The 27594-nt window shown below is 34.4% G+C and overlaps 1 protein-coding gene across 1 annotated transcript; it reads right to left on the bottom strand.

Annotated features, from left to right (window-relative positions):
* Positions 1-199: 199 nt before the first annotated feature.
* Positions 200-22115, bottom strand: LOC141511874 (flavin-containing monooxygenase 5-like). The gene is made up of 9 exons (XM_074220876.1): positions 21981-22115; positions 17533-17724; positions 16326-16488; positions 13615-13757; positions 9647-9846; positions 7240-7586; positions 6289-6361; positions 4428-4726; positions 200-255 (listed from the first exon to the last, which is right to left on the bottom strand). The coding sequence occupies exons 1-9, from the start codon at positions 22113-22115 to the stop codon at positions 200-202; spliced, it is 1608 nt and encodes a 535-aa protein (XP_074076977.1).
* Between the last annotated feature and the right edge of the window lie 5479 nt (positions 22116-27594).

Genomic DNA, 27594 nt, shown 5'->3' with positions numbered 1-27594 from the left:
AGACTAAGTCATGCTATGGAAGTTGCCTAGATATTTGAGAGATGGAGGCCAAATACATAGAGAAGCTTTCATGACTCCCATTGATTTTGTGTCTTAGAACAGGAAGACTATTTTTTCTCTCACTGCTTTTTCTTTGTTTTAATCTGTTATACTAGTTATTTTGAGATCAGTTTCCAGACACTCATTAAGCTCTCTGCTCTTAGTCTTTCCTAGATCTGAAGGTGTAGATATCTTGGGATTTGCCATCCTGAAGATCTGGGAGAGAAAATAGGAAGAGTTTTAGGAGATATCATAAGGGTAATGGCTCCACATTGAATGTGAAGTTTTGCCTTTCATTTTCCTTATATCCAATATATTATACATAGCTTATGGAAATTATTTGAGCCCGTGGATGTAGGGTATTGTGATTGGGAGATGAAGGTCAACTAGACATGGTTTAGCTTAGTTCTTAGAGACCATTTGTCCTACCAAGTTAAATTTTGAAGCTAGCAGGGATAGTTTTTACTGGACTGACCCCCCCTAGTCCTATGTTCCTCAGGATGCTGCTGTTGCCACATTTAGTGAGTATATCTGACCTTTCATATTCCCATGAGTTGTATTCCTGGGTCAGATTGGAGATCCATATCCTATATCTGAAATGTAAAAGAGTAAATAAAAAAGCCCAAGACCCAGACCCATATCTCAGGTTATATGGCCTAAGATATGGCAAGAGGTAGGGTGAGGATGTGGGAGAAAGGAGGTAGTACTCAAATTTTCTCTCTTCTTGATGGTGTTCATGAAGAAATCCTTCACCTTGAGAATTAATGTGGCAAAAGTTCTGCAGGTACTGAATCTATTAATTAAAAATGGTAATACAACTGTGCAGTCAGTGAAAATGTGGTTGTTCCCAACTACAATCATAGGCCAATGCTGAATGTATGCTGCAGTCCTCCAGTCTCCTAGAAATAGATCCTCAGATTCTTCTACTTGGAAGAAGCTATCTTAGCAAATTGAGGATATCTGCACTTACATAAGACCACCATTAAAATATACTGCAGTTTGTTTCTTCAAGAATGTGTGTAAAGAATATAGTTCCAAATATACTTTTGCCATAATAGCTTTTATGCTTTGTAGAAAGAAAACTTCTAGACTATAGGTCAAGGTATCTCTGTGTGGACATTTCTATATCCTGATTTCCTATCAACCATATAATAGAGGAATTCCCAAAGACTCTGGAATCCAAGGTTTGTTGGTGAAATTATCAACCTCTATTCAAGAACAACAAAGGTAAGGTTTATTTATCAGTTCTACTGCTTCTTGAAGAGGTCTCTGCTCCTTGGGACCTTTTGTAATATGTATAGTAGCATCATAAAAGTTAGTAATCATTCTAGATATGTGGGTAGCTTAATGAAATAGTTGCCCTAGGTAATTCTTAGAGCACAAGAAATATAGCTACTTAATGCCCATTGGGTATGACTTGAGTGTTATTGAAGATTCATTGCTTTTGGAGTGGGGCATTGCTTTTTGGCTTTCAGGTTCCCTGGATGTGCCAAGGAATTTATTTCAAAGTAACTCAGGTCTTTCTGACTAATACCTGTTTCTCTAAGATGAAGGGTTATTAATACTTCCTGAAATCAAAGGAAGATTAAACAGCATAATTAATTGATATTCCTAGTTTGTTGTACAAATGCAATTGTGGTTTCAAAAAACTTGTTAGACTACTATTAAACATCATCCATAGTTTCTCCCTAGCCTGCTTTTCAACTTTATTTCCCATATTCCTTACTACATTTTGGATAATATAGTTTTTCAGGTTCTGTCATCAATCAATCAGCAAGCATTTATTCAAAATCTACTATGTGCCAGACACTGGATTAAACCATGATAGGAAGATACAAATGAAATAGTTCTTGCTCTCAGGGTGTTTAAATAGCTTTTGCATAAATACATATAGTTAATGACATATAAACAAAATAAAAAGAAGATATATTTGGGACCAGTGCTTGCTCATATTTCTGTTACCTGCTTTTACCGTATTTGAGAGAGTAAATCTCTTTTTGTGACATGGCAGTCAAAAAAATTTAAGGATTTCTTAAGAGAGTCAATGTCTCTTATGAGCACATGAAGTGATAGTCCTGAGAGAGAGAGAGAGAGAGAGAGAGAGAGAGAGAGATAAAGGACTCAAGATGCAGAATAAGGCACACATTTTTGAACATGATCAATATGGGAATTTGTTTTACTTCCCATGCATGTGTTACAAAGGTTTTTAATTCTTTTATTTTTCCAGTGGAGGTGATGGCAAGGAAAAACAAATAAATACTTGTTAATTGAAAAAAAAATAGAGGTGGTATCCCTGTTATAGTCTGCCCTAGTCAGATCATATCTAGTACATTTTGTTTGGTTTTGTGAGACATCTTTTTGGTAGCATATGGATAAGACATAGCACATCCAAGAGAGAGCATCCAAGATGGTGAAAGGCCTTGGAAGTATGACTTATAAAGTTCCATTGAAATATAGGATATTTGGCAGAGAAGAGAAACCATAAAAGGAATTTGATTGTTTCCTTTTTGTATGAAAGGATTAGACTTGTTCCGTTGGGATCTAGAAGATATTCATTCTAGAAGCAGTGTGTAGAAGTTGCAGAGGAATCCATGAGAGATAATCAAAAATAGAATTGGTTTTTTTCAGAATGAAGAATATCTTCCAGGGAAGACCGTATGTCTTCTAATGAATATTGTAGAGATGATTGTTATTTAAGTGTGGATGAATAACTCTGAGATTCTATGGTGATAGTAGATTAGTGGGAATGGAAACCAAATTACAGAATCGAGGAGTGAATGCCAAGAAATGGAATCAATGAAAATAATCTACTTTCTCTTGAACTTTGAATAGATTTACAAAATATATAACTTTATTCATTAAAGGTATTTTTACTGTCTCAGGTCTTTGGGGAGAAATATAGAAAGTCATATTTGTGATTCAAATATTTTAAATTTTATAACTGTAATATGATAACAACCCACCAGCTTAATAACAGCATGTGATGTTGTCTTCTACTTAACATTCATTGTAATTAGTTCTAACTTTTCAGAATATTTCTGGTCTTCAACAGAAAAGAAAAGAAAGGAATTGTACTAAATGGACAAAACTAGCCTCAGTTCTCTCCATGGCTAAATCTATGAATAATCCTATAATCTCAAATAGTAAGTAGTGTTCACAGAGAGTCAGCATAGCTTAAATGAGATTAGACCATGTCCAATTAATCTCATCATATTTTTTTAAAAACAGAATTATTTGGTGGGTAGGTCTTGAAAATAATGTATTTTGATTTTGCTGATGCCTTTTGTTGTTTACATTTGACTAATTTCTGATATACCCCCCAAAATACCCTTCATCATAACAACAAAAACTGAGTGAAAATGTCCAACACAAGTGAATATTGTTTGTTAGTGTTTGTGACATTCAATAGAAAAGTAGACCTTTTCTTTGCTCTCTCCCCAACAAGAGGAAGCATATATATTTCAGATAAAATCTGTATGCTAAAAGGTGTTCAGCTTTATTGGGCTGAACTTTTCACTAAAAACCCAAATCACCAATTGTTTGTTTGTAGCACACTAAATTTAAATTTTGCTTTTAAAAGGCAAGACCAATGAGGGGGCCTCATAAAATAGTTTCATTTATTTCTTTTTCCATTAGCTATATACCTTTTTTTCTTTTGCAAGGCAATGAGGTTGAGTGGCTTGCCCAAGGCCACACAGCTAGGTAATTATTAAGTGACTGAGGCTGGATTTGAACTCAGGTACTCCTGACTCCAGGGCTGGTGCTCTATCCACTGTACCACCTAGCTACCCAACCATGTACCTTCTTAAGAATTTCTTATCCCTTGTGGCCATATTCTCAAGGATATATAGAAATAGACAGATGAGCTTCCTGTAAAAAAATCAAATGTGATATTATGCTTTATTAAGAAAGAGCATCCAGGACAAGGGAATTTAAGAATCTCACTATACTCTGACCTGGTCAGATTATATGTAATGTGTTATGTTCAATTGTGGGTGACACATTTTAGAAAGAGCAGAGCTAGCAGATGATATTCCTTCTGATTAATTTTATTCCACCTGAGGGTTGATTAAATGAACTGAAGATACTTAGTCTGGAAAAAGGAAATCCTAAGGGAGAGCATTATTGGTCTAGATCAAGACATTATAACCTCAGGTCCATGAATTTAAAAAATTGAAACAAATTTTAATATAATTCCTTTCCTTGGTAATTTTATTTATTTGTATTTTCTATATTTAATAACTGTCTCCTGAGAAATGGTCTATAGGCTTCACCAGATTGTCAAAGGGGGTAATAGCACAAAAATAGTTAAGAACCCCTGATTTAGATGACAAAATAATTATATCTTGTCATAAAAATAAGAAAGAAGAGAATACCAACACAGATACCTATACACCAAAAAGATCTATAGGATAGAGGATGGCCATTCTTGAGCACTCGAGTTCTCAAGGGTTTGATGATGCGTTCTCTTTGGCTCAAAATGGCTCTCCTGGCCCCATTCCATTTCCCAGGTCCCTGTAATCGGTACTGATATGGAGTGCAAGGACCAAAGAAAACTTCAAAGGCCAGCTTGGGATCCCGGAGAAAGAGTGACAGGAGGTTGGGTTTCACTTTTATTTCAGAGGCAATTTCATCCATGTAATCAACAAATGGCACTCGCCGTGCATCCCGTCGGTTTTTCAGAAACCTGAAGCCAAAAGGGAAAAAGCAGATAATCTAAGTCAGAATTTATGCTCTATTCAAGGATAATTTCTTAGCACATAATGTTGGTTATTTGGGAAGGTTTCAAATAAGAACTAATATAAATCAAATTCATGATAGATTCTAGGCTGCATGATTTTAAGGCTTTCCTTCCATTTAGAGTGTGCCATCTCTTCCCAGTGACCATTTCCTCCTTTATTTCTTTGCTAGAGCTAGATCAAAATTGTAGGCAGGTTTAGGCAAATTATTTTCAACATATTTTTTGTCTTATTTTATAGAAAGTTTTATTGTGTCTTATAATTGGTGGTCACTACAAAAGTTGCTTGGAAATCTAGGTGTTAAGCGTAATAATGAAAGTATTATCAAGAAAAGTTAACATAAATGCATTTTCTTATACCCAACTCAGTGTATGCATGTAATTTATTTGATGTTGCATTTGTTTCATGCAAGGTCAAGAGATTTTGAGGAAGACCTGCCCCCATGGACCATCCATGGCAGATTTAAAAGAGAAAATTGATAAAGTCACACAATAGTCACACAGAATGCACAAGCATAGATAATTTGTGATTTGCATTATTAGAGGAAATTAATAGTTTGAGGAGATTATACTTCCATCAATGTATTGAAATAATAAATTTCAATACATCTGTATTGAATGTACAATATAAGTAGTAGGAAAACAGTAGCAAAAAAAGGCATTAAAGTCTTGCAAAGAAGAAAATGTTGGGCCTGCCTCAGATACTTAAGAATCATGTGAACTAGGGTGAATCACTCAACCACTGCCACATTTTCCTCATCTATAAAGCAGAGATAATTAAAGCATTTATCTCATGGAGTTGTAAGCATTAATGTGAGATTTTTGTATAGTGCATTGTAAACTTTAAAGTATTATAGGAATGATCACTATAGAAAATATAGGAATATATTATAGAATATCCCAGTATCATTATATTTATTAGTATAATCTTCAATATCACTCTTATCATCATCATATTCATTATTATTAATCTCTATCCTTAAGGTCAAAGTCCTTTGTTGACAATGATAGTCTATGACCCATCTCATTCAGTATAATTCTGAATCATTCCTTATTCTGATTTTTGAGAATTGTTCTTCATTGAGAATGAATCCAGTTGCTACCTTTTGACCTCACTCCAAGAATTTTGTTAATTATTTCTCTGATTCTTTTGTCTTTTATAGGATGAATGATTGGGGTAGACCTGCTATCATTTCATTGCCTTTTCATCCATAATGCCCAGTATACCCAGGGAATAGGAGCATAGCCTTGTCTTTAAAAAGGGCAAATAACATCCAGATCACCAGAAGGCCCCCTCCCCCACCATTGTTTAATAGAGAAAGACTGGTGATAATGCAGAAAGTAAGGTCAAATTTAATTCAATTTAATTCATTAAACATGTGTTATGAAGAGCAAGGCACTATTATCTAGGCCTAGATTCCACGCTGAGAAAACTATAAATGATACTTTATGGGCTAATAGTTCAACCTAAACAAGCTAAATTATCTTTCGCCGACAGTCAAGTTTCTTACTGATTTTCCATTTTGTCTTGTATCTGTTTGATTTCAATCATCATATCACTTGCTGAAGGTAATTTGTTCAGTCCTAGGAAAGAAAATCCAGAATTTGAGCAGGACTGCCTGAAAAAAACACTGATTTTTAAGAAGATAATGTTGGGTCCTCAGTTACTTCCTAAAATTTGAAGCTAAAACTCTAAGATGGGAATTCTTGATGAACTGTGAGTTCTATTTTCCCCTAGTTATCAGAAAGAGAGCCTTCTTGCTTCATATTATCTGGCAGGTCATTCGGATTGTTTTTTTTCCCCCAGAAAATGAATCTGTGAATTGGAAGTGTCTTTGCATTTCAGCTAGTTTGATATATCTTATTCAATTGAAAATGAAAGTGAAGTTTGCTCAAGGTATATAGTTCTTTGACTTGAAGAGTCTTTGGCTCCTAAATATCTCTCCATTATTTTGACAGGATATCTTTGGAATGTAAAATCTTCACTCTGGCATTTCCTTTTATTCCTGAAGGTCATTCCTCCTTCCCCTGAAATTTTAAGAGTAGCAGTTCTTATGAAATTGAGTAGTCTACTTCTAAGGGATCCTGTGATGTCAAGAGACCCACCATTGGCTTCACTTTGAAAAAACATCAACCTTCTTTATGCAAATAACCAACCAACCAAACAAACTCCAAATATAAACAACTTTCCATAGTTCTTAGGGCAATTCAGTGTTCACTTTGTCTCCAAGACAGTGATGCTACTGAGTAATCTGATAATGTTACCTCTCCAACAGATACTCATTTTTCATTAAGGGATATTGGGAAGTAAAAATCTTTATAATATTTTTTTCTAACAGTTTAACTTGGGGCATTTTGATGAACTGATAGCAAAGATATTTTTTGGCATGGCTGTCCTCCCCTCATATCACATTATATATTTGACTCTTTTTTCTATAAATAAAAACCAACCCTTTACATACCCTTGAATACGCGTGTAGCCCACCGGCTCTGGAGTTCTGATACAGGAAGGATAGCTCCCATTGGTTGGACAATACCAATGAAAGCTAGAGTTGGTTTCTCAAGTTGAGGAGAAAATACAAATTTATACATGGAACACTGGCTATCAAGAACTGAGTTGTCTTCCAAGAAATGGAAATTGAAAGTATATCCCGTGGCAAAGATAACAATATCAACATGCACTTGAGAACCATCCTCAAAGATAACAGCATTTTCAGTGAATTCCTTCACATTTGATTTGACCTGTAACCTTCCAGAAATGATTTGATGGGGCAGTTCATCACTCAGGGTAGCTTGATGACTTAGAAACCTAGGAGATAAAGAGATGAAGAAGAAAATCCAAGCAGGTTGGGATAATTACATATTAAAAGAAAAAATATTGTTGGATACTGTTTAGCAGTTGTCAGCCCTTACATAGGGAACAGAGGTAGGTCTTCACTCTTAGAATAACCACATACATGTAATACTATGTACAGACTTGTCAATCCATTTCCTCAGGTAATATTGTGCAAAGAAAATAGATTCCATTAGTTTGAATTATATAACACAAAGGTGTGTACCTAATGTCCTAGGATTATTTGTACAGATATGATAACATTTGAGTAGACATGAAAAAATTTGGAGTGATTGTTTCTAATGGGAATCAAGAAGAATACTCTACATTCTATACTTGTTTCATTTTGACAATGTTTCAGTCAGAAGAATTTTATAATCTTGAAACTGGGCTAAACCAGAACATCTCCTCCAACCTGACTATCCCTTCTCAGTTATTTTGCTGAATCTTTATCCAGGTTACATCCACTTACTATGGGTGTCCCCCAAGACTTTATTTGGCTCCTGTACTGTTGTGCTTGGTGATCTCATCGACTTCTTTTATCATCTCCATTCTGATGGAGATCTGCTTAACTAGAGGAAGTAGGGAGCGGGGATGGGGAGGGCATGGATAGAGTGTTGAGTGGAGTCAAGGAGAACTGAATTAAGTCCAGTCTCAGAAATTTGTTGGACACTCAACCTCCCTCAACTTCAGTTTCCTAATCTGTAAGATGAGGATAATAAGAGCACCTACTTCCCAGAGTTAATATGGAGATTAGATGAGATAATATTTGTACAGTGATTTGCAAACCTTAAAACACTATATGAATTATAGCACAAAAGAAAAAAAATCCAGTCTTACTCTCTTCTGGCTTCCAGTATCACATTTTCATCTGCTTTTTGGATATCTTAAATAAGATGTTTTTCATAGATATGTCCAAACTAAATTTATATTACCCTCCCTCAACCTTCCCTTTTTCTAATTTATCTTTTACTGTTGAGGGCACAACCATCTTCTCAGTCACTCAAGTTGGTAACTAAAACATCTTCAATTCCTCCCTCTCACAGCTCCAGTATCCTATCTGTCTCTCATCCAAACTCCTTTTTCTCCTCTGGCACTGCCATCACATTGATTTAGCTCCTCATTATTTCATGCTTGCACTATTTCAAATAGCCTGCTGATTGATCTTTCAGCCTCAAGTTTCTCCCCACTCCTGTATATCTTCTTTATTTATACTAATTGAGATATAGGAGTAATAGGATTGTAATATCTATGGATTTGACAAAGCTTTTTTTTTAATTAAAAAAAGCAGATGTCAAAGAGAAAAACTGGAAGCCATGTTTGGCTGTTGTAGAGACAAATTTAGACTTGGTAAAAGGAAAAAATTAATAGTTAAAGCTACCCAAAATTGGAATGACTTGACCAGGGAAGTATTGACTTCTCTCTCACTAGAGTGCTTTAGAGACTGTCTACATAGCTATATTTTATAAAGCATTTTGGTTCAAATATGGGTTACTAGATTCTGGGTGTATTTATTATATCTATGAATAGTTTCTATATCAATCAATAACAGATATGTCTAATATATCTTCCCTCTAACTTTGAGATACTGTGAGTCTTTAATTAATCAAATGTCTCTTTTTAGTCTGCACTATTTTTTTTCTGAAAAGCAACATTCCTAAGTGTAAAAATAGGAGGTTATTTTTATTTCTGCTACACATGCTTCTAAGTTATTTAACAATAAGAAAGCATATGTGACATGGGCAATAGGTGTCATCTTTTAAAAAATTAATTTCTTCTTCTTCTTTGGTAGCAATTAAGTGTAATGGCCTAGGAAGAAAATGAGGGAAGAACATGTTGTGGGCATTCCCAAACAGTATGGGTTTCCTTTGTCATTAAAGATTGTAAAATTAATAAAATATTCTTACCATGATCTCTGGTAGATTGTCTAGCTTTAATCCAACTTTAAGGTTGTTATTGGACATTCTGATTCCAGTAACCAAAGGGATATCTTTAAAAAAAAAACAAATCCAAAGCAGACAACTTTGTAATCATACCTGTGTTCAGATTTTAGACCATAAATTTCATGGTTAAACTTTGCATTCAATTTATTCTCTGCCCACTTGTTGATCATGGAAGTTGTTAGTAGCCTATTGATGAAACTGTTAAATCGAGTGAAGAGTACAGTGTCCATGGGATTTCCATTATCCCAAACACGATTCCATATCCATGCACCTCTCCTTGTACTGAGGTAAACCTGGAAGACAGAGATAGGATTATAAAATATTTTAGTTTCAATGTTATATCACCATTTCAGACATTTTATTCAGTTGATGGAGAGAAATAGCTCTTATTTCACTACCTCATTCTCAAATTTTCCACTAGCTTCTTTCAGAAAAATTTATTTAAACTTCATACATTTCCTTAGTTTGCCCCATCTCCCAATTTAATAATAAAAATAAGAAAATAATAATAATAATAATAATAGTGATGTTAGCTAACATTTACAAATATTATCTTATTTTAGTCTTATAACAACCTTGGCAGGTAAATGCTATTATTACTTCCATTTTATAGATGAAGAAATTAAGATTGAGTGACTTGCCTGGGGTCATATAACCAGTAAGTGTTTAGGGCTAGATCTGAACTCCAGTATTCCTAACTCCTAGGATCAACTAAGTGGCAAAGGGGGTTTAGCCCTGGGCTTGGAGTCAGGAAGACCTGAGTTTGAATTTGGCCTCAGATATTTATTAGTTAAGTGATCCTGAACAAATCACTTAACTGTTTGTCTTAGTATTTTCATCTGTAAAATGAGCTGGATATGGAAATGGCAAACCATTCCAGTATCTCTGCCATAAAACCCCAAATGGAGGTACAAACATTACTGAAATATGTCAAAAATTTCCTGAGTTCAGATTCAGCACTCTATATGTTGGGTCATCTAGTTTCATCAGGGGTAGCTCCAACAAGAGTAAGAGATTATTGGAAAACTTTATTCATTTAGTTTAAGAAAAATCATAATGAATCATTACTCAGTTAGTATCCCTCTTAGGTTATATGCTTCCCAAGAAGTCTCTCTAGTTAAAAGATTTGAAGGTACTTTAATAGGTTTTGATTTAATGGTGTGGGAATTTTCTCTCTCTCTCTCTCTCTGTGTGTGTGTGTGTGTGTGTGTGTGTGTGTGTGTGTGTGTGTGTAAATTGTAACCCATATATATATTTTTAAACCATGTGATCCTTGTGCTTGTCCTCCCCTGGATGCCTTCCTTCAGGTCTTTGACCTTTCATGCAAGCTCAGAATTTCCATTCATTAGCATTTGCCCTCCTTAAATAAGGAGTCTACTTCCTTTTTTTTTTTGAATATACATTTCATGAATCATATCTTTTATGTTACTTTCTATGTATAAATAATTATTGCTGAATAATGTGTTTTTAAATAAAATATGTGATTATATGGTGCTATATTTATCTCTATGTAACATAATTATATGTTAAATTGTATAAGCATATTGATTTTATGTGATTTTATATGTACTTAGACACACACATATGCTTATACATCCATACATGCATATTTAGTAGCAGATATTTATCAAATATGTGACAGTCCACTCATATCTACCATTCATCCTGTGCCTTTTGGTACATGAAGTTTTGACTCTTCAGACATAGACATTTTATGATTCACAGTTTAGTACCACCTGGAGAATATTGGTGTTTAAAAAGATGGATTTGGGGTTCAAAGAGGTGATTTGGGATTATTTGTAATTCTCCAATGGGATCCAATCCAATCTCCTCTTTTCAGTTTTGGATCCAGTTCATCATCCCTTGCTGTTGCCTGTCCAAGATGCATTTGCTGATGGACTATCTCAAAGGGATACCTAGCCAAAGACATATAGCTTGGACAATGGATGTTCTTTGACAATTTGTTTTTACTATAAGTATTATGAGGTCATTCTGTGATGGGCATCAATGAATTTTATTGAGAAAGAAAAAAAAGAAAATGAGAGTCTTGGACATATCTTTTAAAAATGCACATGAGAAAGCAGAAGGAAACATATAAGAAAGGCAGTTTTGAAAGCTACAATTTATTTTAGATAATTAAAAAAAGACAAACAGTACATAATGTAGGTCTATAGTTTTTTTTAAACTTTTACTTTTCTTCTGGTTATTCTTCTGGTTGCATGTATTTTATTTGATGTTTGTTTTTTAAGGCTTTAAATGATATTGATAAATAGAAGTTCATTAAAAGGTGGTAAATTGTATGTTTATACCTATCAAGGAATATTATATAAAATTATATTCCTGGGAGATACTTTACAAGAAAAAAATTTAATGTTATTTTGTCATTCTTTTTTTTTTTAGTTTTTTTTGCAAGGCAATGGGGTTAAATGGCTTGCACAATTATTAAGTGTCTGAGGCTGAATTTGAACTCAGGTACTCCTGACTCCAGGGCTGGTGCTCTATCCACTGTGCCACCTAGCCACCTCTTTATTTTGTCTTTCTACTGAGTATAACGCTTTTAAAATAATCAACAAAAATAACTACTTCACATGTTTCTGACAAATGATCTACAGTCAAAACTGGGAAAGCTTGTCTGAATCCAAATGTATTGAGTCTCCTCTCACTGATGATCTGTGATGATGAGCTTGCACAAGCACTGCCAAATCTGTTCTATTTTGCTCATCTGTTTTTCTTTTTCTGGTTTCATCTACACAGTTTCTTGAGATGTGTCTCATGCCTCTTAAACTCCTTTTCCTTTATCCCATTCTTCCATTATTTTGTAACACAATATGGCTCATCATCTTCCACCAAACTCCTCCCTATCATTTTGTAAACTTATTGTTTCCCTTGCCTAACAGGTTTCTGTATTTGGCAGGAAGATCATGTCTATTGGTTGGAATTCTTTGGTCCATTCGTTGGTTATTGCTTCATATTGTGCAATTTCTATGGGAAATATTGAAAATATGTATTTTTCCTCCCTCTTTTAAAATTTTCAATACTAATATTTATAAGGCACTAGAACAGTCTGGCATATAGTAAGGGCTTAATGAATGATTTTCCCTTAATAACTTATTCAAATAGGTCATTGGAGTTGCTAAAATTACAAACAATGTTTTCTCACTATTCCTCTAATTCAGTATTCTTTTTGATAAATCTTTCTTCCAGTGAGCAGGGAATGAGATTGGATTCAATTAGCCAGTTGGTTCCTGACTGACAGGATATAGAGTCACATCTTACACAGAAGCTAGGTTCTAAAGCCAGAATGGAGAGCGAAAATGATAAGTCAAGATGGCGCTTTTTCATTCATAAAACTTTAATTATAGGGAAGGGAAATTGGCATGGTATATCTATATTTGGGATAAAGATTTGCTTTAAGTTTGAATAGTCGGAATGAGGTACTTGTCAGGGTTGAGCATGGGGTACTCTCCTTATTCCTTTCCCAACCTTCTTTCATCTTCCCCCTTCATCTGCCCTCCATCTAACCCAGGGTTCCTCATGGTTCCTGGGTTAGAGTTGAGAGCTAGATAGTGAAGGAGTGATGCGCATGAGTTTGAGGAGTTGGAGGGCAGATTTTTATGATTACTCTAACATATTTGATAAACTGTTAAATTCTCTGTATCTCTGTTCTTGTCTCTGTCTGTATCTCTCCTGTCCCCTCAAACACACATGGTTGAATTCACAAAAGTTATACACATGTCTGATGTTATTCCACTATAGTAAATCTCAAAAAAACCTTACACTTCACATTTTATTTAATGTTTTTCTCTTCTCCAAATAAATTAAGGAAGAAAATGATATAGATGGCTATTACTTTAAGACATTGGGAATCCCATCTCATGTTGACCAAATCTTATATAAGGAAATAAGGGAAATCGTTGAGAATGTTCTAGCAGCCCAAACTTGAGTGGCATTCATTACTTAGTAATGAAGTTCAGTTCTCCTAACGTTTCATACATTTTGCATCCCAGGGATGGTAATGGATGGGTTGTACTGAAGGAAAGAGTAATTTTTTAAAGTCAAACCTTTTTAGCCACATGACTAAGTTCGCTGGCCACATCTGCTCCAGTATTTCCAATGCCGACCACAAGAATTCTCTTCCCTAAAAATTTCTCAGGACTTTTATACTCCCAACTGTGAAAATAAGGGCCTTTGAATCTCGTGATGCCTGTGAGGAAAGAACACCCAGTTGCTTAGCACCCAACTTCAATAGTAGAATCAGAAGGGTTTTATTTTTTGTAATCTCCTGGTATATATTTTCTCTTCTTTTCATAGTTGGGATTTAGATACTGCAAATCTTATGATTTGCAAAGGTTTGTTTTATAAATAAATATTGCTAATTTTGTCCTCACTGAAACTCTGGAAACCATGTTCTCATTTACAAATGATAAAATGGATTCACAGAGAAGTTAAGCAATTTGTGCAGAATCATACAGTTATTAAGTCTCTGAAGCAAGATTTGAACTCAATACTGCCTGTCTCCAAGTCCATCTTTATGAATTGTGCCACCTAAGTGTTTCAGTGTACTTTCCAAAATGTATTTCTTAGCTAAAAATTTAAATAGAACTTGTTGATTTTTGATTACTAATGCAAGTTTATACCCACTTTTAGTTTCATATTCCAACTAGATTCCACTCAAATAATTTCATCATCTTTCCTGCCATTATTGCTCCACTTTTCTCACTAGTCATCTTTGGGCCAGACATTCAGAAACAGGTTCCCAGTTCTTGAGGAAATTAATACTCTTGACTTTTGGAGTCCTGCTCTGTAACTGAGTTGTCTTGATTGGTTACTGAGTATAAATTTACCATTCCATTGTATTTTGCTGGTCCAAGATCAGACCATGCTTTATCTCCCATAGAATCTCCAACAGGACATCTTGCTTTCTGTCCTGCCACTGTAATTGCCAACTCCACAACTGCCAACATACATCCATATATCTAGTTTTACTTTTTTTTTAGGTTTTTGTGAGGCAAATGGGGTTAAGTTGCTTGCCCAGGGCCACACAGCTAGGTAATTATTAAGTGTCTGAGGTCAGATTTGAACTCAGGTACTCCTGACTCCAGGGCTGGTGCTCTCTCCACTGTGCCACCTAGCCGCCCCACTAGTTTTACTTTTGCTATGACCTCAGTAATCAAATCCATAATATTTCTTCTGGAAAGGGAGTACCAACTGACTGTTCTATGTATTAATTCACCATCTCCTAGTCAGCATTGTTCTATATTGTCCAATCTATCCTTATTAGAATGTAATTTCCTTTATGACTAGGGCTTTCTCACTTTTTTGCATATGTATCCCCAGTGCTTATGATAGTGATTGCCACATAGAATAGGCTTATAAATGTTAATTCATTCAGAAAAAAGCAAGAAAATAGCCTATCACAGTCAAAGCCCAATCACAGAACTTTCATCCAAACAAAATATAAATATTTCTTTTAAAAAATCTTAAAAATTCTCTCGTTTTCAACTCACAAATCATTTAATATTTAGGGAAATTTCAACATGAAGGTTCTAGTATCAGGAATTTCCATTAAAATACCTAAGAAGGCAATTGACAAATGAGTTGCTATGTTGTGTTTCAGTTGTCTTCGGAGTACATTTTCTTACTAATAAAGTAACATTGGAGAAATAGCTTTTCCTGGAATTTTGGATAATAATGAAACATGAGTTCTGCCAACACAGGAGGATCTTAGAAGAGAAAATACTTATTTGAAGGCAAAATCAATTATAATTCAACAGTTCTAAAAACTCAACTCTGATTTTTTCTTTGCAATAGAGAGATGAGAATTGCATCTCTAGGTATGACATTTCTAGGTATCAACCCATAAGGGTGGATTGCCTTTCAGAATCCTATGTAGGAGGTTTGGAATCATTATCACTCCTTAGGTATTAAGTCCAGACATATTGGAAACTTTGTTTTCCTTTTCAATTATTTGTGTCCTTAAAAACTAAGGGGATGGGGAGAAGTTAGGTATCTACTATATTTCAGAAACCTACTTGGGGGATCTATAATCTCATCGGGGGAGTGTTCCCCCTAATAATCACAATTTATCTATGCTTATTCATCCTTACTTTCTTTTGACTATGTTTTCCCATAAGATCACCCCAGAGGACCCACCTAATGTGCAGTTAAGTGGCATAGTCAGAAGAACGCAGTATTCAGAATCAGTTATGATGGTCAGTTCTAAAATCCAATGCCCTTCTGATATTCTCTAGCTTCAGAGCTAAACAAGAAGACCTCAAACATTTATCAATCACTAAATCAATCGATCAGATTATATGCTGACTTTAGAGGGGTTGAGAAATATGACTTCATGAGCACTAACTCTACAAGAGAGTCTAAGATGTAAGATTAACAATATTTAAAGAAATGATTACAAATGATTATAAATGTCTATATAAATATGTACATTCTTAATTAGAAAATATTTTTTTTTAGGTTTTTGCAAGGCAAACGGGGTTAAGTGGCTTGCCCAAGGCCACACAGCTAGGTAATTATTAAGTGTCTGAGACTGGATTTGAACCCAGGTACTCCTGACTCCAGGGCTGGTGCTTTATCCACTATGCCACCTAGCCTCCCCTAGAAAATAATTTTGAAAGAAACATGTTTAAATACCATGTATTATTTCATTATTTTAAATCATCAATAAGAAAAACCAATTAATTTATTGAACAATCTTTTGACAATATAGTATATTTCTCTTTAAATATAACTTTTCCTGTCCTGGGTTACTTACCTGGAAAGTTCTCTATTGGAAAATAGGGATCATTATAATAGCCACTGCAAACCATGATGGCATCAAAGACATAGGATTCCTGCTTCCCATTGGCATCTACCACAACATCCCATTGGCCAGTGGAAGAGAAATCAGAGCGCTTCTTCACACTGCATACCTTTGTCTGGCAAGAAATGGACAAATAGAGGTCATTTTGCCCTAACATTTTCTATACTTTTGCAGAATGCTAGTTCTCAATCTGGTAGATCACAATTCTTGAATCCTTACATGAGGCTCCTATAACTGTACTCTCTACTAGAAACTGAAGTTTCCCTAGAAAAAGGGTTTAGCTTGTTGTTAACCATGGTTTCTCTGAGATCTTATTGAGAGAATGGTGAATTTGAATTTGAATTCAGGTTTTCTTTCTAAAATTCTAATTACATATCTATTTTTCCCCAAGAAAGGCAGAAGAAAAACAAGTTGCAGGCTTTGTGAGATGATAATGGGAGAGGCCCAACTATAACTCTCTATAGAAAACCAGAAGTTTCATTAATAACAACATTGTGAGAGGATCAACTATAATGGATATAGCTCCTTTTAGCAGTTCAGAAATCAAGGACAGCCCTGAGAGACCTGCTATGAATAATGCCATCCACATCTAAAGAAAAAATCTTATGACATCTGAATGCATACTATGTTCATATTTTAAAAACTTCTCTTATGTTTTTCTTTTCTGTCTCATGGTTTTCTTTCTTCCTTCCTTCCTTCCTTCCTTCCTTCCTTCCTTCCTTCCTTCCTTCCTTCCTTCCTTCCTTCCTTCCTTCCTTCCTTTCTTTCTTTCTTTCTTTCTTTCTTTCTTTCTTTCTTTCTTTCTTTCTTTCTTTCTTTCTTTCTCCTTTCTCCTTAGTTCCAATTCCTCTTATACAAAATGACTAATGTGTAAATATGCTAAATACAAATGTACATGTACAACTTTTACCACACTGTTCACCACTAACTGGGAGGGTAGAAAAAATGTGTAATTCATAAATTTGCAAATGAATGAATGTTGGAAAACCACATAGTAAGTAATTAGAAAAATAAAATAAAATTTCAATTAAAAAAAGAAAATAACCTGTTTTTCAGGGATGAACTGAACCTTTTTTAAGGATGAACTGTTTCCTCTCAATTGCATAGACTTTGTCCATAAGCAATCTGCATGAAATCTGCACATTCTTTACTTACTTACCTGGAAGTGAATGTACTTCAAAAGATCAAAATGTTTGACATACATCTGGAGATACTTCATAATTTTGGAATTATGCAAGTAATTGGGATAATGATCAGGAAAAGGATAATCACTATATGCTGTCATCTCCTTGGAGGTGTTGCAGGTTGCTGATTTGTAGACACTATAGAGCCTTCCAGATTCATTGTTTTCCTACAGATAGCAAAGGAGTTCATTGTATCAATCAAGAAAATGCAGTCATGCCTAATAGTGTCCAGATATGGGAAAAGTGAGGCTTCCAAATTTATTACTAAAAGAGTAGAGGCCTTAGGGAAAGCAATTGAAATATATGCAAGTAATCCACTTAACTTATTTGAGGTTTTGGCTCTATTTTCTCTTAATTAGAAATGTATCCTAAGGAATAATGCCACACAGGAGAGTTTGGGAGACCCAGTAGATAGAAGCCTAATCTTGAAGTAAGTTTAACCTGCCTTGGAATCTTTGATCTATTCTGGCTGTGTGACTCTCATCATACTACTTAATTTCACAGTAGTCTGGGCATCTCTCTAAGAGTAAAAACAGAAGTTGTAGATTTGTACTGGTGGAATGAACTTCTTCCACATAAACTTGCAACTTTGACAAAATCACAATAGCTAGAAACTGCTAAAGGGTGTGACTGTAAATTGCAAAGAGATTGTTTCAAGAAGCATCTTTGATTTCCCTGGCACAGATTTATATGCTTTATCACCATGAACTTACCTATCTATCTAGACAATAGGGGTTTTTATTTTCCTCATGGATCAGAACTGTGAATCTATTTCACATGGTAGGAAGACAATAGTTTATGAATTCAGGGATTACGTTAATCATTTTTCCCCAAAGGTATAATATATAGATGGTACAGTAGATAAGAGTGCCAGTTCTGAAGTCAGAAAGACTCATCTACTTGAGTTCAAATCTGGCCTCATATGTTTATTAGCTGTGTGATTCCTGTTTGTATCAATTTCCTCTTCTATGAAATGAACTGGAGAAGAAAATGAAAAACCATTCCAATGTCTTTGCCAAGAAAACACCAAATGAGGTGCTAAAAAGTTAGGCATGATTGAAACAATGGATCAATACAAGTTCTAGAAAAAGGGCAAAACGACTATTCTTTAAAATGTAATTGATGGGAGCAGCTAAGTAGAACAGTGGATAGAGCACTGGCCCTGGAGTCAGGAGAACCTGAGTTCAAATCTGGCCTCAGATATTTAATAATTGCCTAGCTATGTGACCTTGGGCAAGTTGCTTAATCCCTTAAATAAATAAAACTAATAAACAATACAAAGTTAATTGATGGAGTGACTTCCTGGGAGGAGCAAAAGTAGTGGCGCAAAGCTAAGAGACTCCCAGAACTTTTTCCCATAAAAACTTTCAATAAACTCTCTACCCAAAGCAATGGAATCCACAAAAAATAAGGTTAAACAAGTTCTCAACTCAAGATATAGTGGAGGAACTCAAAAAGGTCAATCTTATATCAATTATAGGGGAGTATAGAACAGCATAGGCAGGAGAGCTGAGAGACTAATGAGAGGGTTTTAGTCACAATACAGCAAATCAGGACAGTGGCACAGCAGACCAGTAGTAAGAATTCTTAACCCAGCTCAGAAGGCAAAGTTCAAGTTCAAGAATGGTAGTGTAGTAAGCAGGACTGGATTGAGCAACAATAATACAGGGAACAAACTGTGAACACTTGAGACACCAGAGAGGAAAGCTAGGGACCAGACCCTTGGCCCCAGCACAAAATGCTTGAAACTACATAGTCCCCTATGCACTAGGAGCAGAGCTCAACTATTGAAATGAGCAAAACCCCCTCCAAAAAACATTAACCATAGATAGCTACTATTCTAAGAGGGATGATAAAATGCCATATCAGATATTATTTGAGTTTTATAATTTTCCCCCATCTTACTCCCTCCCCCCGGAAAGCATTCTGTCAGTCTTTAACTTTGTTTCCATGTTGTACATTGATCCAAATTGAGTATGATGAGAGAGAAATCATAACCTTAAGGAAGAGACAAGAAGTCTAAGTAAAATGCCATATCAGAAGAAAGCAGTGATAAACTACCTTCATGTGAACCCTCAAAGGGATTTATGAATTGGTCTTAAATCTAAAAAGATATCTTGAAAGAGTTCAAAAAGGATTGTAGAGAGGAAGAAGAAAAATTGAGAAAAAAAGAGAATCATGCAGGAGAGTTATGAAAAAATGACTAAAGAAAACAACAGCTTTAAAAGTAAAATTGGACAAATGGAAAAGGAAATAACTCATCAAAAATTAAAATTAACCCACTGTAAAAGGAAAACAACTTATCCAAAAGTAAGATTAATCAACTCAAAAAGGAAAAAAAAAGTCAACTGAAGAAAATAAAATTCTAAAAATTAGGATTGGACAAATGGAAAACAATGACTCTATGAGACACCAAGATTACTTCAAACAAAACCAAAAGACTTAAAAAAAACAGAAGAAAATGTAATGTACATCTTTGGGACAATGACCCACTTGGAAAATAGATCCAGAAGAGATAATTTACAAATTAAAGGTCTACCTGAATGATGATCAGAAAAAGAACCTGGACACTATCTTTCAGGAAATTGTCATGAAAAACTGCCCTTAATATTCTAGAACAAGTGGACAAAAGATATAGTAGATTTTCCTTACTAGTGGTTCTCAAGTCAAGGTTAGATTCTCTCTTTTCTATGAATGTTGAAGAGATTTTCTACCCATGTGTATATTAGAGAATAGCAGTCATCTTTCCTAATTGAAGCTATCATGTCATCATATACATATTATGCATATACATCATATACAAAATAAACATTTTATTTATTATAATGATAGGAATGTTGTCCTTTTCCCTGACTTTTTCAAAACTGTTTCATCCTATGATTTAGTAGGACTAGGACTTCTGGTAAGATCTGGAATGCTGTAGATATTTTTTGATCTTATGAATATGATTTCCTTCCTGTATTAACAAGGCACTGTAATGCCCCAGTGATGCCAGGCAAAACAGAAGTAAAGGATTTTCTGTTGGCAAATTGGCAACAGCATAGTATATACAAATCCGACTCTCAATGGATTACTTGTCAGTACAGTGATTTTATGGTGATTGTCTTTCTCCAGGAAGATTAAGCTAACCTCTCTGGATGTTGGCAATGCCATGCCATTGAGATCCACTTTAACAGCTCCTTTCATGTTAATAAAATTATTCTTTCTTCCACATATAACATGTAAATAAGATTCTGAATCAGAACCTTTGTTTTTATTTTTCCCATCTGGAATGTCTCTTTTATTATTCCTGTTAAACCCATCTCTATTCTCCTAGTCATAATCCAAATCCTCAATGAATTTTTTCTGTTCTGTCATAACCTGTGGTGATTTGAACACTTTCTACTTCAAAATTATCATAGAGTGCATTATAGTAAGCACATCTCTTTTTCTTTTTTGGTTCAGATATGTAAATATTTTAGTGTAGAAATTCTTTTCATGAATGTCATTTCTGTTAGTTTTTAATAGTGGCCTGAAGGCATTGAGAGGTTATGATTTGCTCACCTAGAATATGTCATTGGAAGAACTTGAATTGGGGTCTTTCTGACTTTAAGGCTATGCCACATTGCCTTCCCAATATATTCATATTAATCTTGAAAATGTGTTTGTACTGCTTCATTAATTAGAATATAATTGCTTTTGAAAATCTAGGGAGAGATTTAGGTTTAGAAGTATTTTCAAAACAGCACAAAAATTTAAAGAATTCTTTTTTTAGGTTTTTGCAAGACAATGAGGTTAAGTGGCTTGTCCAAAGCCACACAGCTAGGTAATTAGAAAGTGTCTGAGAGGGGTGGTTAGGTGGAACAGTGGATAGAGCACCAGCCCTGGAGTCAGGAGTACCTGAGTTCAAATTCGGCCTCAGACACTTAATAATTACCTAGCTGTGTGGCATTGGGCAAGCCACTTAACCCCATTTGCCTTGGAAAAACCTAAAAAATAAAGAAAGTGTATGAGGCTGGATTTAAACTCAGGTATTCCTGACTTCAGGGCTGGTGCTCTATCCACTGCACCACCTAGCCACCCCAGAGAATTATTTTTCTTAATTTTATTAGATAGCACCAAAAGCATAGTAGTATGGAAAGGATGCTGGATTTAACATCATTTGACTCGATACTTTAGTAAGCAAGTTACTTACCCTCCTTGAGTCTTAAATTCCTCATTTGTAAAATCATGTATGCTGAATGATTTCTAAGTTCTCTTCTCATTCTGTCAATGTCCCTAGAACTGTCTGATTGTTGTCCTGGCTGATGAAGAATTGGTGCCAACTTTATCACCATTTCAATACTTTTGAGGATCCATGATGTCTTTGTTGTGACTATTTTCTGCCCAGAATCATATTACAAATCCCAGTAGATACTAAGATCAGCAGAAAATTTGAACTTACCTCATATCTCCAGAGTCCTCCAATGTCATGACTTCCTTCAAAGCAAGTGGGTTCCAGCCCTTCCTCTAAACAGACCTTAATGGCACCTAGTCCACTGACCCCAGCTCCAATCACTGCAATTTTTTCCACTGGCATGATTTCTCGAATCTGGAAGAATGTCAGTGAGGACTTTTAGTTCTGCCTTTGAGGATAAACAGGATTTTAATCTTATGTACTATAATATTTCTTTTGGAGTTAACTGCATTTCTAGGCTGTGATGATGATAACCCTTAATTTCAGTTTCAATTTTTGCAAAACACTCTTTTATGAACTCTTTGGCATCAAGTTATGAGAATTTGAAAATTCTACTTCTGAGTCTTTTAACTTCTGCCTTAGGGAGGTAAAAGCAGAAAAGGAAATTTTCAAAAGGAGGAGATTGAGGCATGAAAAGCTGAAATTATTGAGGTTTTTGAACAATCCGCTTCAAACAAATGATTGGTAACTTTTTGAATAACCACTGTCCTCAGAGGCCTAACCAATGGCTTTGTAATTATTGATAGGGCTGCTAGAGAATGCTTGTTTTGATTGATACATATATTTTTATGAACACACATACTATTTTTTTGGCCCTTTGGTCAAAAACATTCTGTCCAACTAAAATGACTACTGTTGTTTTGTTTTAATTTTTCTCTTTTTTAATCTGACCCATTCAAGGGGTCAATTTAATTTGACTCTTTATTTTCTAAAATTTGTCAAATTTTCTAAGTCTTTGTTAAGTGACAAATTACACGTTTCTTTTGTTTCATTATCTTTCTGTATTCCTGTTGTCCCACAACTTTATATATCTCATCCACTTTTTAAATCTTTACCATGAGTTTGACATTGATTTCTTTTACTCCTCTAATTTTATTGCCTCTGTTCTAAAATTATGTTCAATCTTCCATATATATTTTGCTTGCCCAGAGTTGTTTTCATGCTATTGCCCCTAAATTAGACAATTTGAGAGAAAGATTATTATTTATTCATTCAACCACTTATTCATTGTTTTATCTATTCATTTATTCATGTCTCTATCTACTATCTATTTATCCATCCATTTTTCTATCTATCCTGTCATTTGTTTGTATTCCTTCCCATCCATCCATCTATCTATCCATCCAGAAAGTTGCCTATTTGTATATCTTTATGTATCTATGTATTTATTATCTAGCATGTCCTTGTATCTACAATGCCTAGCACAGTGTTTGAAATATAACAGACATTTAGTATATGGTTGTTGACAAAGTGACCAAAAGCCAGACAGCAAAACTACCTAGTCAATTTTCTTAATACCACAAGTAATTATGACCTTGCTATTATTATTATTAAATTACATGTATGGGTACAGCTATGGGTATATATATATATATATATATATATATATATATATGTATTAACAATTACTGTATGTATAGGGTATTTTTCTATTATAAATATTAGTAGGAAATTTCAATATGTAACTTTTCTGTGGAAAGGGATAAAATTATGACCTATGAATAATAATCTGAAAAAAAGGAGATTATTGGAGCAGACAGTTAAACAAAGGAAAACTATGAATTCTTCTTTGACCTTGGGTTTGCTAATGTGCTAATGACCATTCATTGGCTAATGAAAGCCATAGAACTCCCAGTAAATAAGCATATATTAAGTGCTTAATATGGGTCAGATTGTGATAAATTCAGGATAAAGAGATGACTTTTTAGAGTGTGATTCTCATTAAGATCAGAATATACAATCAGTAAGGGAGAAAGAGCAGAGAAGTAAAATTGACCAGCTAGAAAATAAAATTAACCAACTGAAAAAGGAAACAAAAAAACTAACTGAAGAAAATAAAACCTTAAAAAATAGAATTGGATAAATAGAAACAAATGACTCTGTGACATGCCAAGATTTCATCAAACAAAACCAAAAGCCTGAAAAAATAGAAGAAAATATAAAGCACCTATTAGGAAAAATGAAGGACCTGGAAAACAGATCCAGAAGAGATAATTTATAAATTATTGGACTGCCTGAAAGCCATAATCAGAAAAAGAGCCTGGACAATATTATGCAGAAAATTACCATGATAAACTGTCCTAATAGTCTAATATAAGAAGATAAAATAATCCTTGAAAGAATCTATCAAATAGCCCCCCCCCCGAAAGAAATAGCAAAATAAAAACTACAAGGATTATATAGGATTTATCAGCTTCAACATTTTAAAGGATTAGAGGGGCTGAAATATGATATTTTGGAGTGCAAAGGACCTTGGATTTCGACCAAGAATGAACTACACTGCAAAATTCAGCATAGTCTTTTGGGGAAAAGATGGAACTTTCAACAAATTAGAAGATTTTCAAACTTAATCTGATAAAAAGAACAGAACTGAACAGAAAATTTAATCCTCAAATACAAGACTCAAGAGATGCATAAAAAGGTAAATGGGAGGGGGCAAACAATGTTGGTTAATAAGACTAAACTGTCTTTGGTGGAAAGGCAATATTTGTAACTCTTGAGAACTCTATTTCTATTAGAATAGTTGAAAGGAGCACATTTAGACATAGGACATAGGTATAAATTTACTATGGTGTGATCAAACTCACTGTTGGAGGGATTATTCTTGAAAAGACCACATGAATTTAAATTGATTATGATGTAAGAATGCTTGTGGCTCTCAAGAATAGCACTTCTATCATGACATTTGAAAGGAATATACTTTGTGGGTACAAGACAGGTATAAAACAATTAAGACTGAAGAAGGAGATTATACTGGGAGAAGAAGACATTAGGTGATTATGGCACATAATGAGGCACAAAGGATGTATTATAGGAAGGAAAAGAAGGCAGAGTATGAGCACTGAGTAAATCTTATTCTCAATAGATTTGTCTTAAAGAGGAAATAATATACATTCTCAAATGGGTTTAGAAATTTATTCTGCCCTACAGGGAATTGGGGGGGGGGAAGGGGAAAGAAAGGAGAAGGTGAGACTGATGCAAGAGAAGGGAGAAATAAAAGTAAAGTTAAAGTTAAGGTAAAAAAAAGTAAAGCAAAAGGAGAAAGGGAGAAGAAAAGGGAAGAAGGTGTGTAGAAAGTAGAGTATATTGAGAGATATAGCAGTTAGAAGCAAAACATTGGTGAGGTGGGATAAAGGGAAAGGAGAGGAAACAACTACAAAGAAGGGGAAGATAGAATGGAAGAAAGTACAGAATTAGTCTTAATTGTGAATGGGATTAACTCTCCCATAAAACAGAAATAGATATTAGAATGGATTAAAAGTCAGAATCCTACAATATGTTGTTTACAAGAAACATATCTGAAGCAGGGTAAAGGGTTGTCACAGAATACCTTATGCTTCAGCTGAAGTTAAGACTACGAAGGAGTAGCGATCCTGATCACAGACAAAGCAAAAGGAAAAATAGATGTCATTAAAAGAGATAAGGAAGGAGAAAGACATAAAAACTAAGGTTAACTAACAAAATTATTTGTGAAATTTTGTGAAATACTCCTCAAATGCCCATCAATTGGTGAATGGCTGAACAAGCTATGCTATATGAATATTATGGAATACTATTGTTCTATAAGAAAACATGAGTGACATGATTTCAGAAAAGCTTGGAAAGACTTGCATGAAACAATGCTGAATGAAATGAGCAGAACCAGGAGAACATTGTATGTGATAAAAGCAATATTAGGAGATGATAAATTATGATGGAAGAAACTTCTCTCAGTAGTTCAATGATCAAGGACAATCCTGAGAGATGTAAGCAAAATGCCATCCATATCCAGAGAAGAAACCATGGATTCTGAATGCAGAGCAAAGCATACTATATTCACTTTTTTAAAACTTCTTTTATGTTTTTTTCTTTTGTTCTCATGTTTTTCCCCTTAGTTCTAATTCTTTTTACAGCATACCTATATGGAAATATGTTAAAAATGATTGCACATGAACAACCTATATCAAATTGTTTGCTATCAGGGAGCATGGGGAGGAAAAGGAAGGTGACAGAAAAAGGTGGAACTCAAAAGCTTGTAAAAGGATGAATGGTGAAAATATCTCTGCATGTAATTGGACAATAAACAAAATAATTAACAATACTATAAACATAACCCTTTTAATAAAAACTTTACATAAGATGATTAATTTTCTTGGCATTGGATCCCTGTTTGACTCAGTTTCTAAATTTATAAAATGGAAATGAAAATACATTGTATAGTTATAGTCAGAACGTGATATACTAAATCATATGAAAGCTCTTTGAAAAGTTTAAAGTGGAGTCCTAATCTTCATGGAATAGAGACTGGTAATACTAAAGAAAAATCCAATTCTCAGATGATTAGTATTCAGAAGTTTAAGGATATATTTTTTTTTTGTGGAAATTTATTTTAAGTAGTTAGATCTTTTGATTTTTGAGCTTAATATGTGAATCATCCTAAATTAATGAAATCCACAATAAAGGATCTCTAAATGTTTAGCATATCTGAAAAAAGCTTTTAAATTTTGGATTGAGACATGGTGTGAGGGGGAAAAGAAACCCACTCTCAATGAAACCAAAAAAGAAAATGTCTGTTGAAAAGTAATAAAGATGAAGAATTTACCTCTTCTTGGAAGGTTGAGTCTTAGTTTTATTATTAGCACTAAAATAAAAAAAAAAACAACAAACTATAAATATTCCCCTGAGCTCCAATACTCAGGGGTTAATATGGTTCTCTTCCATGATTTGCCCTCATTGATTCATTAGAAAATTCTATACATATTTGCTAGTAGTTTATGTCATTAATTCATTACCTCAATCATTATTTCCCTCTGCTCTTATCTGTATTACAGGGAGAAGATAAAGGCATTCTGTACTGGATTTTATATTTAACAAAGTTATTACTTTAGCATAGTGCTTTCCATCAACTGTTGTAGAATGAAACCTCAGTCGGCATCTTTTTTTAAAAAAGTAATTAATTAATTAATTGATTGATTTAAGGCAATGGGGTTAAGTGACTTGCTCAAAGCCACACAAATAGACAATTATTAAATGTCTGAGGCTGGATTTGAACTCAGGTACTCCTGACTCCAGGGCCGGTGCTCTATTCACTGTGCCACCTAGCGACCCCCAGTATCTTTTAAAATGGAGAAAAGAGACAATATCCTATTGTGCTTTCTTTAAACTAATATCAGAAGAAAAGAACTGGGAAAAATCACTCATGAAAATCAGAAAGAGGAGGACATGAGAAAGTGAGGAAAGAGAGAGAGAGAGAAAGAGAGACAAAGAGAGCGACACACTAATAGCTACAAGGATTGGGTGGAATTTAGTTCTTTTTAAAGTAGAAATAAAAAAAAAGAATACATACAGATCAGAAAACATAGAGAATTTCCTAAAAACAGTGGAGACAGAGACATACACATACACATACACACACACAGACAAATAGAGACTGACAGAGAGAGACAGAGATAGTGACAGAGACAAAGATACAGAGACAGAGAGAAAGACAAAAGAATTAATGAAACTGTATATCAATGACAATATGATAAAGGCACACACACATATTACACTGAGATTTAGAAGACCTTAGATAAACCTCTAGTTCTTCCAGTAACTTGTGATGTAAAGTCAAGAAAGTTGT

This window comes from Macrotis lagotis, chromosome 2, assembly GCF_037893015.1.
Source record: "Macrotis lagotis isolate mMagLag1 chromosome 2, bilby.v1.9.chrom.fasta, whole genome shotgun sequence".
Classification (NCBI taxonomy): Eukaryota; Metazoa; Chordata; class Mammalia; order Peramelemorphia; family Peramelidae; genus Macrotis; species Macrotis lagotis.
The sequence above is the reverse complement of the archived record's forward strand: the minus strand, read 5'-3'. Positions and strand labels throughout refer to the sequence as shown.

Excerpts from the sequence above, each read along its gene's own strand:
- LOC141511874 (XM_074220876.1), bottom strand. The coding sequence starts at position 22,115 with ATGCCAGTGGAAAAAATTGCAGTGATTGGAGCTGGGGTCAGTGGACTA. Across the intron at positions 13,758-16,325 it reads TCCAATAGAGAACTTTCCAG|GCATCACGAGATTCAAAGGC; the intron begins GTAAGTAACCCA and ends CTTTCCTCACAG. Across the intron at positions 7,587-9,646 it reads GGTCTAAAATCTGAACACAG|GTTTCTAAGTCATCAAGCTA; the intron begins GTATGATTACAA and ends TTTATCTCCTAG.